This window comes from Apteryx rowi, unplaced genomic scaffold (genome assembly GCF_003343035.1).
Source record: "Apteryx rowi isolate R43461 unplaced genomic scaffold, aptRow1 scaffold_30, whole genome shotgun sequence".
Classification (NCBI taxonomy): domain Eukaryota; kingdom Metazoa; phylum Chordata; class Aves; order Apterygiformes; family Apterygidae; genus Apteryx; species Apteryx rowi.
The window spans coordinates 4255633-4267975 of record NW_020449419.1 but is presented as its reverse complement, the minus strand read 5'-3'; the positions used below and the strand labels follow the sequence as shown (position 1 = coordinate 4267975).

At 38.3% G+C, this 12343-nt stretch overlaps 1 protein-coding gene and 1 non-coding gene across 3 annotated transcripts in view; both read left to right on the top strand.

Annotated features, from left to right (window-relative positions):
- Positions 1-3: 3 nt before the first annotated feature.
- LOC112968074 (mitochondrial import inner membrane translocase subunit Tim23) overlaps positions 4-12343 on the top strand; it is a 23738-nt gene continuing 11398 nt past the window's right edge. For both annotated transcript variants that reach the window (XR_003254242.1, XM_026069914.1), the window contains exons 1-6: positions 4-100; positions 673-731; positions 4090-4183; positions 4420-4504; positions 6929-6987; positions 9141-9251. Coding sequence is in view for 1 of the 2 variants with exons in the window: in XM_026069914.1 (XP_025925699.1) it covers positions 4-100; positions 673-731; positions 4090-4183; positions 4420-4504; positions 6929-6987; positions 9141-9251 (505 nt within the window). In the remaining variant the exon portion in view is untranslated. The remainder of the gene's footprint in view (positions 101-672; positions 732-4089; positions 4184-4419; positions 4505-6928; positions 6988-9140; positions 9252-12343) is intronic.
- LOC112968119 lies at positions 6060-6262 on the top strand. The gene has a single exon (XR_003254256.1). It is a non-coding gene; the product is annotated as a small nucleolar RNA SNORA74 (small nucleolar RNA).

Sequence of the window (12343 nt, the reverse complement as noted above, 5' to 3'; positions counted from 1 at the left end):
GCCATGGAGGGCGGCGGTAACTCCAAGGGCACAGGCCTTGGCGGCCTCTTCGGCGCCGGCGGCGTGGGCTACTCCCACGCGGACCTGGCCGGGGTGCCGCGTGAGTACCGGCGCGGGGAGGCGACCCGAGCCGGCCGGGGGGGTGGGAGGGGAGGCTTGCCGGCCCCCGGCGCCGCTCTCGGAAACCAACATGGCGCGTGGGGCGAGGGGGAGGTCGGGCGGGCTGGCGGGGCCCGACCGCGCCGCGCTGGGCTGCCGGCTCCGCCGCGGAGCCCCAGGCCTGGCGGAAGTTACCGGGCCGCGAGCAGACTCCGTCTCCCTCGTCGCGTACGGGAAGTGAAGGCGTAGCGCTCGCCTCGGCTTCCCATGTCTGGTCGGCGTGGCTGCGTTGGGGCGGTGAACGCACGTTTCTTTATAGCCGGTCCCTTAACGATGACTCCGTGTCACCTGGCGCGATGACAGAAATGTAGTGTATACCCTACCCACACCGGTCGGTAGTGTTTCCTATAAATAGATGTTTCTCAGTAGGCGCCTTATTATTTTATTCAATTATACGACGTAATGACAGTATTGTCATTGGTTCCATTCACAAGCTCTGCCCTTTTTAACTTACTGAACTTGAAATTATCGGAGAAACTGGTGTCACTCAAAGTGCTCTTTCTTTTCTTTCAGTAACTGGAATGAGTCCTTTGTCTCCATATTTAAATTTGGACCCCAGGTATCTAGTACAGGTGAGGAATGGTTGTTTTTATTGTATTGAACTTAATTCCGCTGTTGGCAGGGTATGTACAAAGACTTCAAAATTCATGCAGTGCTGTATAGTATGTAGTTCACTCTTGAACGGTTGAATAGCTGAAAGTTGATGAATGAGTTTCAGTACTGTTCTTAATCTTGCAGTGCTATAGTGTGTAGGACAAGAAAATCTGTTTCAATATAGAGAATAAATGAGGCTGCTGAATCAGTATAATAGTCTGTTGCTATTGAAAAGAAAAGGTGTTGCTCACCTGTGTTTTTCCTTCTGCCTCCCTGCTCTCTGGCATGTGGCTGCGTCACTGCCCCTGCCCCAGTTCTGGCATCTGTCAGACCCTCCACTGAGCCCATTCAACCAATAAAAGCAGCCAGAAACTATCACAGTACAGGAAAACAATCCATTGAAACAGTGGATGAGTTGGATGGTTCACAAAGAGGGTGATATAAGCTACGTAATGGGCATGTGCTCTCTCCACAGTGGCTGCAAATTCTCTATCAGTTTTCCCCATCTCATTTCACAGCTGAAGTGATACTGTTAGGAGGTAAAGCTTTCAGTTTTAATCTACAGAATAATGTAGCTTTTGTACTTACACAGCTTAATATTTAGTTATCATAATACGATGGCCCATAGAGCACTGGAATAGGTTGCCCAGAGAGGTTGTGGAGTCTTCTTCCTTGGAGATATTCAGAAGCTGTCCGGACACAGTCCTGGGCAACGTGCTCTAGGTGACCCTGCTTGAGCAGGGGGTTGGACTGGATGAGGTCCCTGAGGTATACTGGATGAGGGTCCTGAGGTCCCTTCCAACCTCAACCATTCTGTGATAGACAGTCATAAAGAAAATGAGATTATTAAAGACCCTATGTTTTCCTTTTTTTCAGTTATATTAAGCATAGCTAAAAAGGTTTAAGTTAATTCAATAAAGAAGCATGTCTTAATGATTTCATTGAATTAACTTATTATATATATGGCTTGTATTGTCTATGAACATTAAATTTTGCTGGAGTAGCACTGAATGTAATCAGTTGTATAGTATCTGCTAATCTGTGCCTTTTGTTCTATGATGCACTGCATCACCACTTCTTTTGCCAGGAGAAAGCTCTGAATGCAGCTGAGGGGATTGTTTTTTCCATATTTCTTTTTCGCTCTAAGCTGTTGTGGTCAAAATTACAATATAAAATTTCTCTAAAGGCAGTAAACAAGGGATATGCTCCTGTCTGAGGTGGATTCACTAGTGCAGTTTTCTCACCTGCTGTTGTTGAGTAGTGGAAAAAAAGGGCTAGTGATTACATAGATCTCTTCCAAAAATGCCATTTAATGTTGTTTCATTTAGCTAGTACGGTACATCTGGAAACATGGTATGAGACCAGAGCTTTTGGAGCAAAGTTTGTGTATACTGATATATTTAAAAATAAAAAGCTTGCTTTAAAAGAAAGGAAGTTATTGGCATTAATGTCATAAATAACTTGCAAAACAGATCTAAAAATACCTATTGCTGTAACACTAGAGGTTAACGGAACAGTATGTGTTGTAACACTTCACTGCTCTTGCCATTTATTACTAGGAAGCACATTGAAATAAAAGGAAATTCCATTTAAAGATAAGTTTTTTTTGTTTGTTTKTTTTTTACTGTGAAGGTGGTCAAACACTGGACCAGGTTGCCCAGATTCTCCATTTCTGGAGATACCCAAAATCCAACTGGACATGGCACTGAGCAACCTCTGCAAGTGACCCTGCTTTGGGCAGGGAGGTTGGACTAGATGATCTCCAGAGGTCCCTTCCAACCTCAACAATTCTGTTATTCTGAAAATTAATGGAGAAATATTTATCTAAGATTTTAAAATACAAGAGCCTAAATTATTAGCCTTTGAATTTGCTTTGTGTCTTAAAGTATGTGTGGAGGGATGGAAGGCCCTTGTTTTTAAAGCAGAACGTCTGTTTGCTTTCAGAATGCTGAGTGCACACTCCTGCCTAGGAAAGTCAGCCTTACCGTTTACAGTCCTACATTTTGATCCTGGCCTTTCCATTATAAGAGTGTTACAATGGTGCTCCTAACTTGAGAGCCCTCTTTCTTTTTTCTTCCCTTAGTGCAGGCACAAACCAATGTGTTTTCTGGAATGCTTTTGTTACCTTCACCAGGTATCCATTATAAAATAGCACACAAGGCTTTGCCATAAAGCTGGAGGGTGGCCTTCCTAAGTGGTTGCCCCTACAGAAACGTAGAGATTACGCACAGACGGCGATTGCTTAAACTTGGCTTTTTGCAGAATAGTGGCAACTAGTAATAAACTGCTAATTAATAATCACACACTCAATTTCTCCAAATATCTGGCTACAGGGAACCATATTACAGGTTCAGTTTATTGGTATGATGTTCAAAAATTTAGAAGCCATATATATTGCCTATATTGCCAAACACCTTAAACTGCTACTGTGGATAATATAAGTGCCAAGTATGGACTAAGAAAAAGGCTTAGAATGCAATTACTTGAGACTGTGCTTGTCCTAGTGATGTACTGATTAAATAGTGGATAAACCATTAGCATGACTGTGGAAAGCACAGAAGCATAAAAAGAGATCTTACTTTGGCGCCTTCTCAGCATATGCACATCTCAGCAATGTCTACTATTGAAAAAGTGCTTTGGCTGACCTTATCTCTACACACATGCTAGTTATCACCTGGTTGCTTTTGGTATTCATCTTTTTAGACTAATCTGTTGTACAAGAGCACAAGTCTATTCCTGTAGAAGAATGCACAAATAAAACCAAACTACCAACTTCATATTTTTTATTCTGTCCACCACTATTTTTGAATGTATTTCTTGGTTTCTCATGTCTTCAGAATAGGTCATTTATTTCAGTGCGATGAATTACTTAGTTTTTCTTTAGTTTCAAAGTAGTGGGAAAATCTTAATTACTGCATTAGTGTAGGTTGCTCAATGGAAAACAGTGTTGTGTAATCAGACAACAGGAGGGTCCCCAGAGAACAGTTGGTCTTGTATTGCCTGCTTCAAATTATAATGAGTAATTAAGCAAATAGTTGTTAAATAAATCACACAATATGAGTTCCTTGGTTGCCTCATTCCATTTTTAAAAAGTCAGGACAACTAGAAAAGAAAAAGCTTTCAACCTGTTTCTAGTTTTAAAATCTTTCTTCGTTCTCATTAAAATATGTAGGTGGGCTGTTCCATTTTAATGTAGGTAGCGGTTATCTAGAAACACTGGTTGTTTCCGTTTTTCCTTTAGTTCACAGTATGAATTAAAAAATAATTTTAAATGTGGCTTACATTTTAAAGGGGGTATACTTGGAAAATACAAGTTATAATATTTATTTTTTCCAGGATACAGATGAGTTTATCTTGCCCACAGGAGCCAACAAAACACGGGGCAGATTTGAACTGGCCTTTTTTACCATTGGAGGATGTTGTATGACAGGTAGGTGGTAGTATTTTTTTCCCCCCCAATTATCCAGCTAACACTAATATACCAAACTAATTAACAAGATCTTAAGAGTCTTGTTCTTCAGTCTTTATCTATAGATTTAGAGAAACAGCTATTTGGCTTCAATCTATACACTTTCAGTATCCTCAGTGTTTGCTTCTAATCGCTATTTTTGTTCCTTTTTTTTTTTTTCCTCCTTAAAAAGTAATAACTGGTATTATGCTAACTAGGGGCAGCATTTGGTGCGCTGAATGGTTTGCGGCTTGGCTTGAAGGAGACGCAGAATATGACATGGTCAAAACCTAGAAATGTACAGTAAGTGCTTAATCTCAAAAATGTACACATTAGTGACAGAGTTATTTCTTCCAGCTCGCTCAGAGTTAGACCTGAATATATTGCAAAAATAAATGTATTTTTTGTATCTTCAATGGAGACAAATGAGAGTCAGTATTTATCATCAATTTATGAAATGTCTTTGATTATAAAAATTTTCAGATCAAGTTTCTTGCTTTTCAGTTAGTGACAATTGGTATGTCCTCTGACTTACCTTAAATATTTGAGAAAGAATAAATGAACCACCAAGTGTTGCTTTGATATTTGCTAGAAATCTACTTCAGAGTAGAGACAATATTTTTTATATGTTGAAATATTCCCAGAAGAAGCCCTGTTTTGAGGTATTTTTTTGCTTCCACTTGTCTGAGAGCAAGTTCTCTCTGAATTCCTGACCTTTCCAAAACCAGAAGAGATTAAAATGTAAAAGCTGGGCCTGCCCAATTTTGCATTAAGGACAACATAGGTGCGTGCTACTGAGCAAGTGTTGCATGGTGCGAGTTATTCTTGATTATGGCTTCCATAAACACTCATAGCATTCCCACATTGTTACCTCACCTGAATGTTTGAAAGAATGCAGTAAAGATAGGAATACATTTTTCATGCAGAAATGCTGCTTCTTCTAAAATTATAGTGTCAGTTGATTAGACATAACTATAGGAAAATTTAATTACCTGTGAAGGGGGCATAGGAACTTAGAGGAGTGAAATAACTGGGGGAAAACATTTTCACTCTTCCACAGTGCTTTGGAAGAAGGGAATATTAGAGAAAGTTAATATTCATTAGTACAGTTTGGATTGGCTCTGCTCCTTTTTAAATACTGTTTCTGTATTCTTCCTCCACTTCTTGCCCATCTCTACAATTAAAAATGTGAACAAAATATTCCTCACTATAACTATGACTCTTCCATAATCTTCTAAATGAAGAAAGGTGTATTTTATGTATATGAAATGAGCAAAGTCAGACAAAAACGTGTTGTCAAGTGCAAGCTTTGACAGGTCAAGCCCAGCAGGTGGCAGTCGGTGCACAGGCTGCTGTTAGTTCTTGCCCTTCAAGGGAAAAGGCATGTTAAAGGTCATCACCTTGAAACAGCATATTAAGTTCCATGTTTTCCTAATCAGACACAGGGAAAACACATGCCCATCTAGATTTTCTTTGACTTTATCCTTTATGTACACTGAGATTCTTTTTCTCAGCTGGAATTTTGCTGTTAATATTTCTATTGCCAGATATCTCGCAACACTTTGTAGTTAACTTATTAAAGTTATGAAGTTTCTCATCAGTTCAGAACTCATGTAATGTTAACAGAATTGGGGGGGGAGGGGGTAGAAGAAGGTAGCCAGTACTCTAGCCTCTGGGTTTTTTTTTCCTCTTGTTTCAAAATGAAGTTTTCCATAATCATTTAGTTCATTACCTAACCATATTAAGTAGTGGCCTGTGTCTCCTAGTGAGAATTGTAAAAAAGGAAAAGTAATGGGAAATAAACTCAAATCAGAAGAAACATAACATGCAACACTTTGCATTAAATGATGAACTAATTTCCAGTGGTAGTCAGCTGTCCAGAGCAGTACCGTGCCTGTGATAGTGTTACACTGCTGGGAGATAAAGGTCAGTCATTTCTTCTGGCTGTTGTTGTCACTGTTCTGGAGACGGCTGATGCCAGAAAGAAACGCTATTGTGCTTCCCTGAGAGCGTGCTAAGGATATGCTTTCCCTCTTTAGTGCTAGTCTGGAAGCATACATACAGAAATATTCAGTGCACTTTGCTTTTGTTGTGTATGCTGCCCTTGAGAAATGGAGGTATGAAAGACTGCCTCTTTTCTCCCTGACTTGCTTTTGTTCAAGCTTGCCTTTGGTTCCCATCCCATTCTTTCAGGCATCACCATGCTCCCTCAGGCATGGTCACTGCATCAGTCACACCTGCTAGAGGAGCACTCCAGCTATCCTGGAGCTCTCACGTCCAGTTAAATCAGCCTAAGTGGATCAGTCCATCTGAATAGCTATATATAGCCACCGTATGAAGAAGTTGTCTTGACTAGGGCTGGAAAGTCATGTTAAGGGAGAGATTTGGATTCTTAATAAGTGCAAGTTAGGCTGGAAAAGAGAGGAAGATTTTCTTAAGTCTTGACAGAGCTAAATATTTGCCTTCAGTATTGCACACATTGCTATTTGTAAAATGCATGATAGAGGAGATTATATATTACCAAGCTCTGTGCATTTCCTTCCAGTTGTATCTGTTTTTTGACTTTTTTTTGCTTAGTTATTCCATTTTTGTTAATAAAGCAAATGTGCAGAATAAACACTTTGTGCCTATCATAAACCCCATAACATTAATTTTGTAGATTAGGACACTACCTCAATGTAAATACAGAGAACTAAAGCTTTTAATACCTTTTTAATTCTCTTATAGAATTYTAAATATGGTGACAAGGCAAGGAGCATTATGGGCTAACACACTGGGATCTCTGGGTAAGTAAATTTGTTGTTTTATAGGGTAAACTTAATTGACAAAGATGTACCTATTTGAAGGGGAAGAATATCCTTCAAAATTTTCATTATCAAATCTGTCAGGGGAAAAACTGCAACTTTTTTCTTTGGATCATAAGGGAATTTCAGTAAGTATTGGAAAGGAAATTAAAGACACTAAAAAGAGTTTAAGCACAAGTAGCTAGAGGCCTGTAATTAGAATACAAAATTTTTTAGTGTAATAGAAGCTGGAACTCTAACCAGTTGGAATAAAAGGAGTAACTGAAAATTATTGGTAGTGCTTACTTGTTAATAAATATCAGTTAATTCACAATTTAAGGCAAAAATGTAATTTAAGTGTTTCTGAAATAACTTTAGCCCAGCTAGAAGAATTGTGTATGATACTGGCCACTTTAAATCCAAATGTTGACAGGTTAGAAAAAGAGCAAAGAAAATGATCAAAAGCCTGATGTGCAAGAAAGAAGAACTTTTCTATGAGCTGAGCTTTGGAAAAAAAATCATCTCGCCAGTTGCCTCAAAAAGAGGATTCTAGAGGACTTTATAAGAGTCAGTGAAATAACTAGTGCACTAGAGAATACAGGTCCTTTTTTTTCTTCAGTCTTACAAGAAGAAGGGATGCTCAGTTACTGTGAAAGAAGAAATCCAGAACTGATGAAAAGAGATTATTTTGAAATAGATAAAGTGTGGAACTTACTGCCTCACAATGTGGTAATGGATGAGAAACTAGCAATATTTAAGACAGATTATATCATGTTATAACTCCATTTAGAAACAATTGAGTTTTGAAAAACGCAAAGTGTAGACTAAATTGCATTTATTATATTTTGTTCCAGTCGTATTTCTAATAGATTAGATAGAATAGGTAAGAATAGTTTGATGCTTTGTCCAGACATCAACTTTTGAGGCATCATATAGAGGCAGTGATCAGAGGTGGGATTCTGGACTACGCTGAGCATGGCRGTTTACATGCTGAGGTGCTTATTGCCTACATTTTTTTGTATTTTCAATTCTGACTAATCAGAACATGTCTGAAAACAGAGGTGTTGGCACACTGCAGTTCAAGGTTCCAGGGTAAGTGAAACATTAACAGTTTTTTCCAGCTGTATTTGAAGAAAGATTACTCAAGAAATTATGTTTGTATGTGTATTCCAGTAACAAATTATTAATTTTCTTATAAAATGTGGCCTCCCAAGCATAGCATTAAACAGAACCTAGTATTTTAGGAGCTGGTATTAGCTCCCCCTTGTGCTAGTTACCAGAGAAGTTCCTTGCAAGGAGGTGAAGTATTTTGCATTTCAGTTCACTTGTGCAATGTTTTTGTAACTCAAAGATTTCTTTGTCACTGCTGTCAATTTTTGTCATTCTGTTCCTAAAGAAGAGTAGCAACAGCTGTGTTAAAGTATTTTAAAATATTTTGTTGAATAAAGCTCATCCTTCTCATTGTAGTACTACACCTACTAAGACTAAGTAAAAAATATCCTTTCTTATGCTGAGTGGAGAAAGATGCTACTGTTCCTCTCATTGACTGTAATATGGCTGCTTATAAAGGATTTAACATGATTTTTAGCAGAAGTAAATGTTTCTTATTCTTGGCAGRAGAGGACTGAATTAAAGTCATACAGTGTCTTTTCTGTTCTGATGAAAGGACATACTCTCCTGTTCTTTGTCAGCATGAACTATTTTGTACTTGGTTATATCACAGGTGCTTTCTGGCCAGGGTGAGGTGGGCAGGAGAGAGTCCCCTTCAATGTGCATCCATATTAAAAGCCCACATACTTCTCTAATCCATTCCAGATCAGTCCCCAAAGCTCTCTGGGGCTGGGGACAAAGTTTTCATATGCAGACAGAGGTGAAGCTGCTTTAAGTGTCAAATCTGCCATCTTCATGACACCAGGTGTCATGAAAAATGTTACTTTATCACCAAGCCCTGACTAGAAAATTAAATGTTATCTGTAAAACAGAAATAGGGCTGAAAAAACAACACAGGATTTGGTAGAGGTTTTTGCCCCTTTAAGAAAAGGTCTGTGCTTCAGAAGCATAGCCTTAATAGTTACACCAAGCCTGAAGTTTAAGCCTTATTTCTCAGAGAAGGGGAGTTTGGTTCAGTTTTTCAATATGTTTATTTTCTTTCCCAGCGCTGCTTTACAGTGCATTTGGAGTCATCATTGAGAAAACACGAGGTGCAGAAGATGACCTGAATACCATAGCTGCTGGAACTATGACGGGAATGCTGTACAAAAGCACCGGTAGGGCAGCAAAATGTTTCTAGTGTTCCTCTTGGGCTTTATCCAAGCTATTAGGAACTTATTCCTTTTTCTAAATACAGTCCTGCTCTGAAAGTTAACAGTGGAAAAAAATGGTTAATTAGGAATACAGAACTAGAATATAGCTTTTTGTTTATAAAGTCCAATCTTCTGGTATTGCAGGCACACTACCATATGAATCACTTGTAACAAGGAGTTTCATCTTGTAGCAATCAACCTATGTTCTGCATATTCCTTTTCCTCCCTCTTTCCCTTGGAAAGTTAATTCTCGTTTTTCCTGTGTGCACTAGTGGACTTGTGAGACTGTTTTTATTCCTGCTATACCTGAAATATATCACTAAGAATGAGCTGGGGTTTGTATAATAACTGAACATTTAAATGTTTACTCAGATTTAGAGTGAGTGAATAATGAACAGTTTGACTCTCATGATTATTAGTCCTGTGCAAGCTTGAAAGAACCCAATTTAATTTGTCTAGAAATAAATAAAAAAAATTTTAAAGTACAGGTTTCCCTTATGCAGTCTTAGCTGTGTGGAGAACAATTTGCTGTTGAGGAATATTAAACTATTAGGTCTCAGTTATCTGCTAGACTTGTTTGTACCAAAAAAGGAAAAAATTAAAATGATGCTGTCTACTTCTGAGGTTAAGCGACAGTAACCAGAAAGGTTAGAAAAAGGGGAGATTGTGACCTTCTCTAAGCATACATGAAACCATGTAGAATCCTAAATATGGTTTAAGAAAAAAAATACTTTCTAAATAATGGTTTAGAAAAAAATTGCTTCCAAGGAAGTGAAAAATCAGAAATTCAAATTTAACACAACTTGTTTTTTCCCTTAGAGAAGAGATTTTGGTAAACCTGAGGTTTTATATATCCATATCATTAGAGTATGTGGAAGGAAATGGATTTCTTTTTAAAGATATGTACATAGCTGTTTGTGAAGCTGTCATCTAATCTTTGCATAGTGATCAAAACCAACAAAATGTTGTTTGAGAACAGCATGGATTTAAGGTTAGTTTGTTGCTGAGTATTGAATTGTTTACAGAAGAAAGAGTTTGACCTTCATCAGCAGAACTTCTGTTAGTACATTTTACAGGCTGAACATCTAGAGGTAGTAGTTAGAGAACTACCGGGTACCACAGATTGGTGAGGGTTGGGGGAAAGTATTTTCCAAGTTTTAAGTACCTTGATAAAGGTTTGGCTATACGATTCACCTGTATTTTACAGAGCAAATACTAGAATTAACCAATGTGCTTTTTACATGTCTAACTGAGCTTCATGTCTTTGGCCTGAAGGTTAGCTTTATATATGGGGGCAAAACAAGTTGAGAAACCTTTTTTTTTTGTTGGTCTTGAGTAACTGAAACCAGGAGTAGTTGGCTTTTGCAGCCTAATACTAGATTGTGCACTTAACCTTGCAAGACAATATAGCTCTCATGTAATCAGTTACTTATTTGGAATTTTGTAAGTGGTATGTCAGATTGCAAGCAAATAGCTGGTTAGGATAGCAGGACAGGAGTTTAACGTTTTCCATAGGAAGTTACCATTAAGGAGACCTGCTGTCTTACACTCTAGCAGAAGTTTCCCCCTTGCCTTTCAGAAGTATAGAAACTGTATGCATGAAGTTGCTTTTTTAGAGCAGTGTAGACATAGATAACTGCTCCAGTCACATGCACTATCATATGACACTACAAAATTAAAGGTTTTTCTTACCAGAGCACAGCGGGACTTTTGTTCTGTAACATGGGATCTATTGAGCTAATAATAGCATTGATTAAGGTGGATGAAGTAAGTCTGTATTCATTACAGTATCCTCTTTTAAGTGCATCCTGCATATGGAATGCACTGCACAGAAACTAAAAAGAAACAGTTTCAGAGTGTACAGAGAATTTGAGTGGTACAGTAGACTTTAAAGGTCAAGGATTGGTTCTTGAAGTAAAAAAGATATTCACATCTGTTCAAAGAATTTAATTCCAATCTTACTTTCAGGTCTCTAGAGATTTTTTTTTTCCCTAATGCTCTGTCCTTCTCGCTTTTTCTCTAATGTTTGTGTGCTGCTTTTCCTATCACCTTATGGCAGAATGCCCTTCCTAATTTTCTGTGGTAAAAACCTTCCCTGTACAAACTATACCTTTTGCCAGCATCAGTATATATTGGGGGAAAAGAAAAGTGTTTTTAACTTAATGCAAATGATTTATTCATATCTATGATATATATTAAATTTGTAATTATTTTCCTTGTTACAGGGAGTGCTAAGGTATGTTGGCATTAAAAAAAACAAATATTTGAAGGCTGCCAGAGACATTTCTGTTCTGAACCCCCACATTTTAGTGACAGCTGGCAACTCCCATGAACACCCCATTTCAAATCAAGTCTGTTCCATAATCCACAAAGGGTGGATACAGATTTGGTACAGACAGTGCTGTTCAAGTACTCAGATTTCCTGCTCCTATCATTCTTGTTTTGTAAAAAGATTAGGAACACATTTAAGAAGAAACTGTATAAAGTAAGGCAGTTTCCTTGTTGCAAACTTTCTGGTTCATTTTTAAACTTGGATGGAATATCACATCAACAGTCCTGCAGGAGTGAAAAAAATACCTCTGTGTACACTACAAAGTCTTCCTGTAGATTGAATTTCTGAAACTGTAATGACTAAGTCTTTGCTGAGGGGGACAAGCAGACAAAAAAGCTAATGGGAAGACTCTGAAGGTTGATGAGATTTGTTGCCTATACTAATCCCAATTTTTACATTTTGTCCTTGTAGAGGTGTTAATCATTACCAAAATGCTAGCAGTCAAACACAGAGACTTTCTGAAGCACCCACACTCTAATGAACTGAATTGCAAGCAGTTCTGTGCAAGGCTACTTACCACACAGTTTGTGCATGAGAGAATGGAAGAGCTTTTAAAAAAAATCTGCATGTGAGAGCTGCAAGTTCTGCCCTCCTGTGTTCATTGGAAGTGGCATTAGTCAGTGAAAATTCCCTGTTGCATGTGACTAAAGCAGTTAAGTCCCCAAGACTTCTGATGGTCCTCCTTGCAGTAAGTAGGGGACTGTTAATTTGCCATTATAAACAA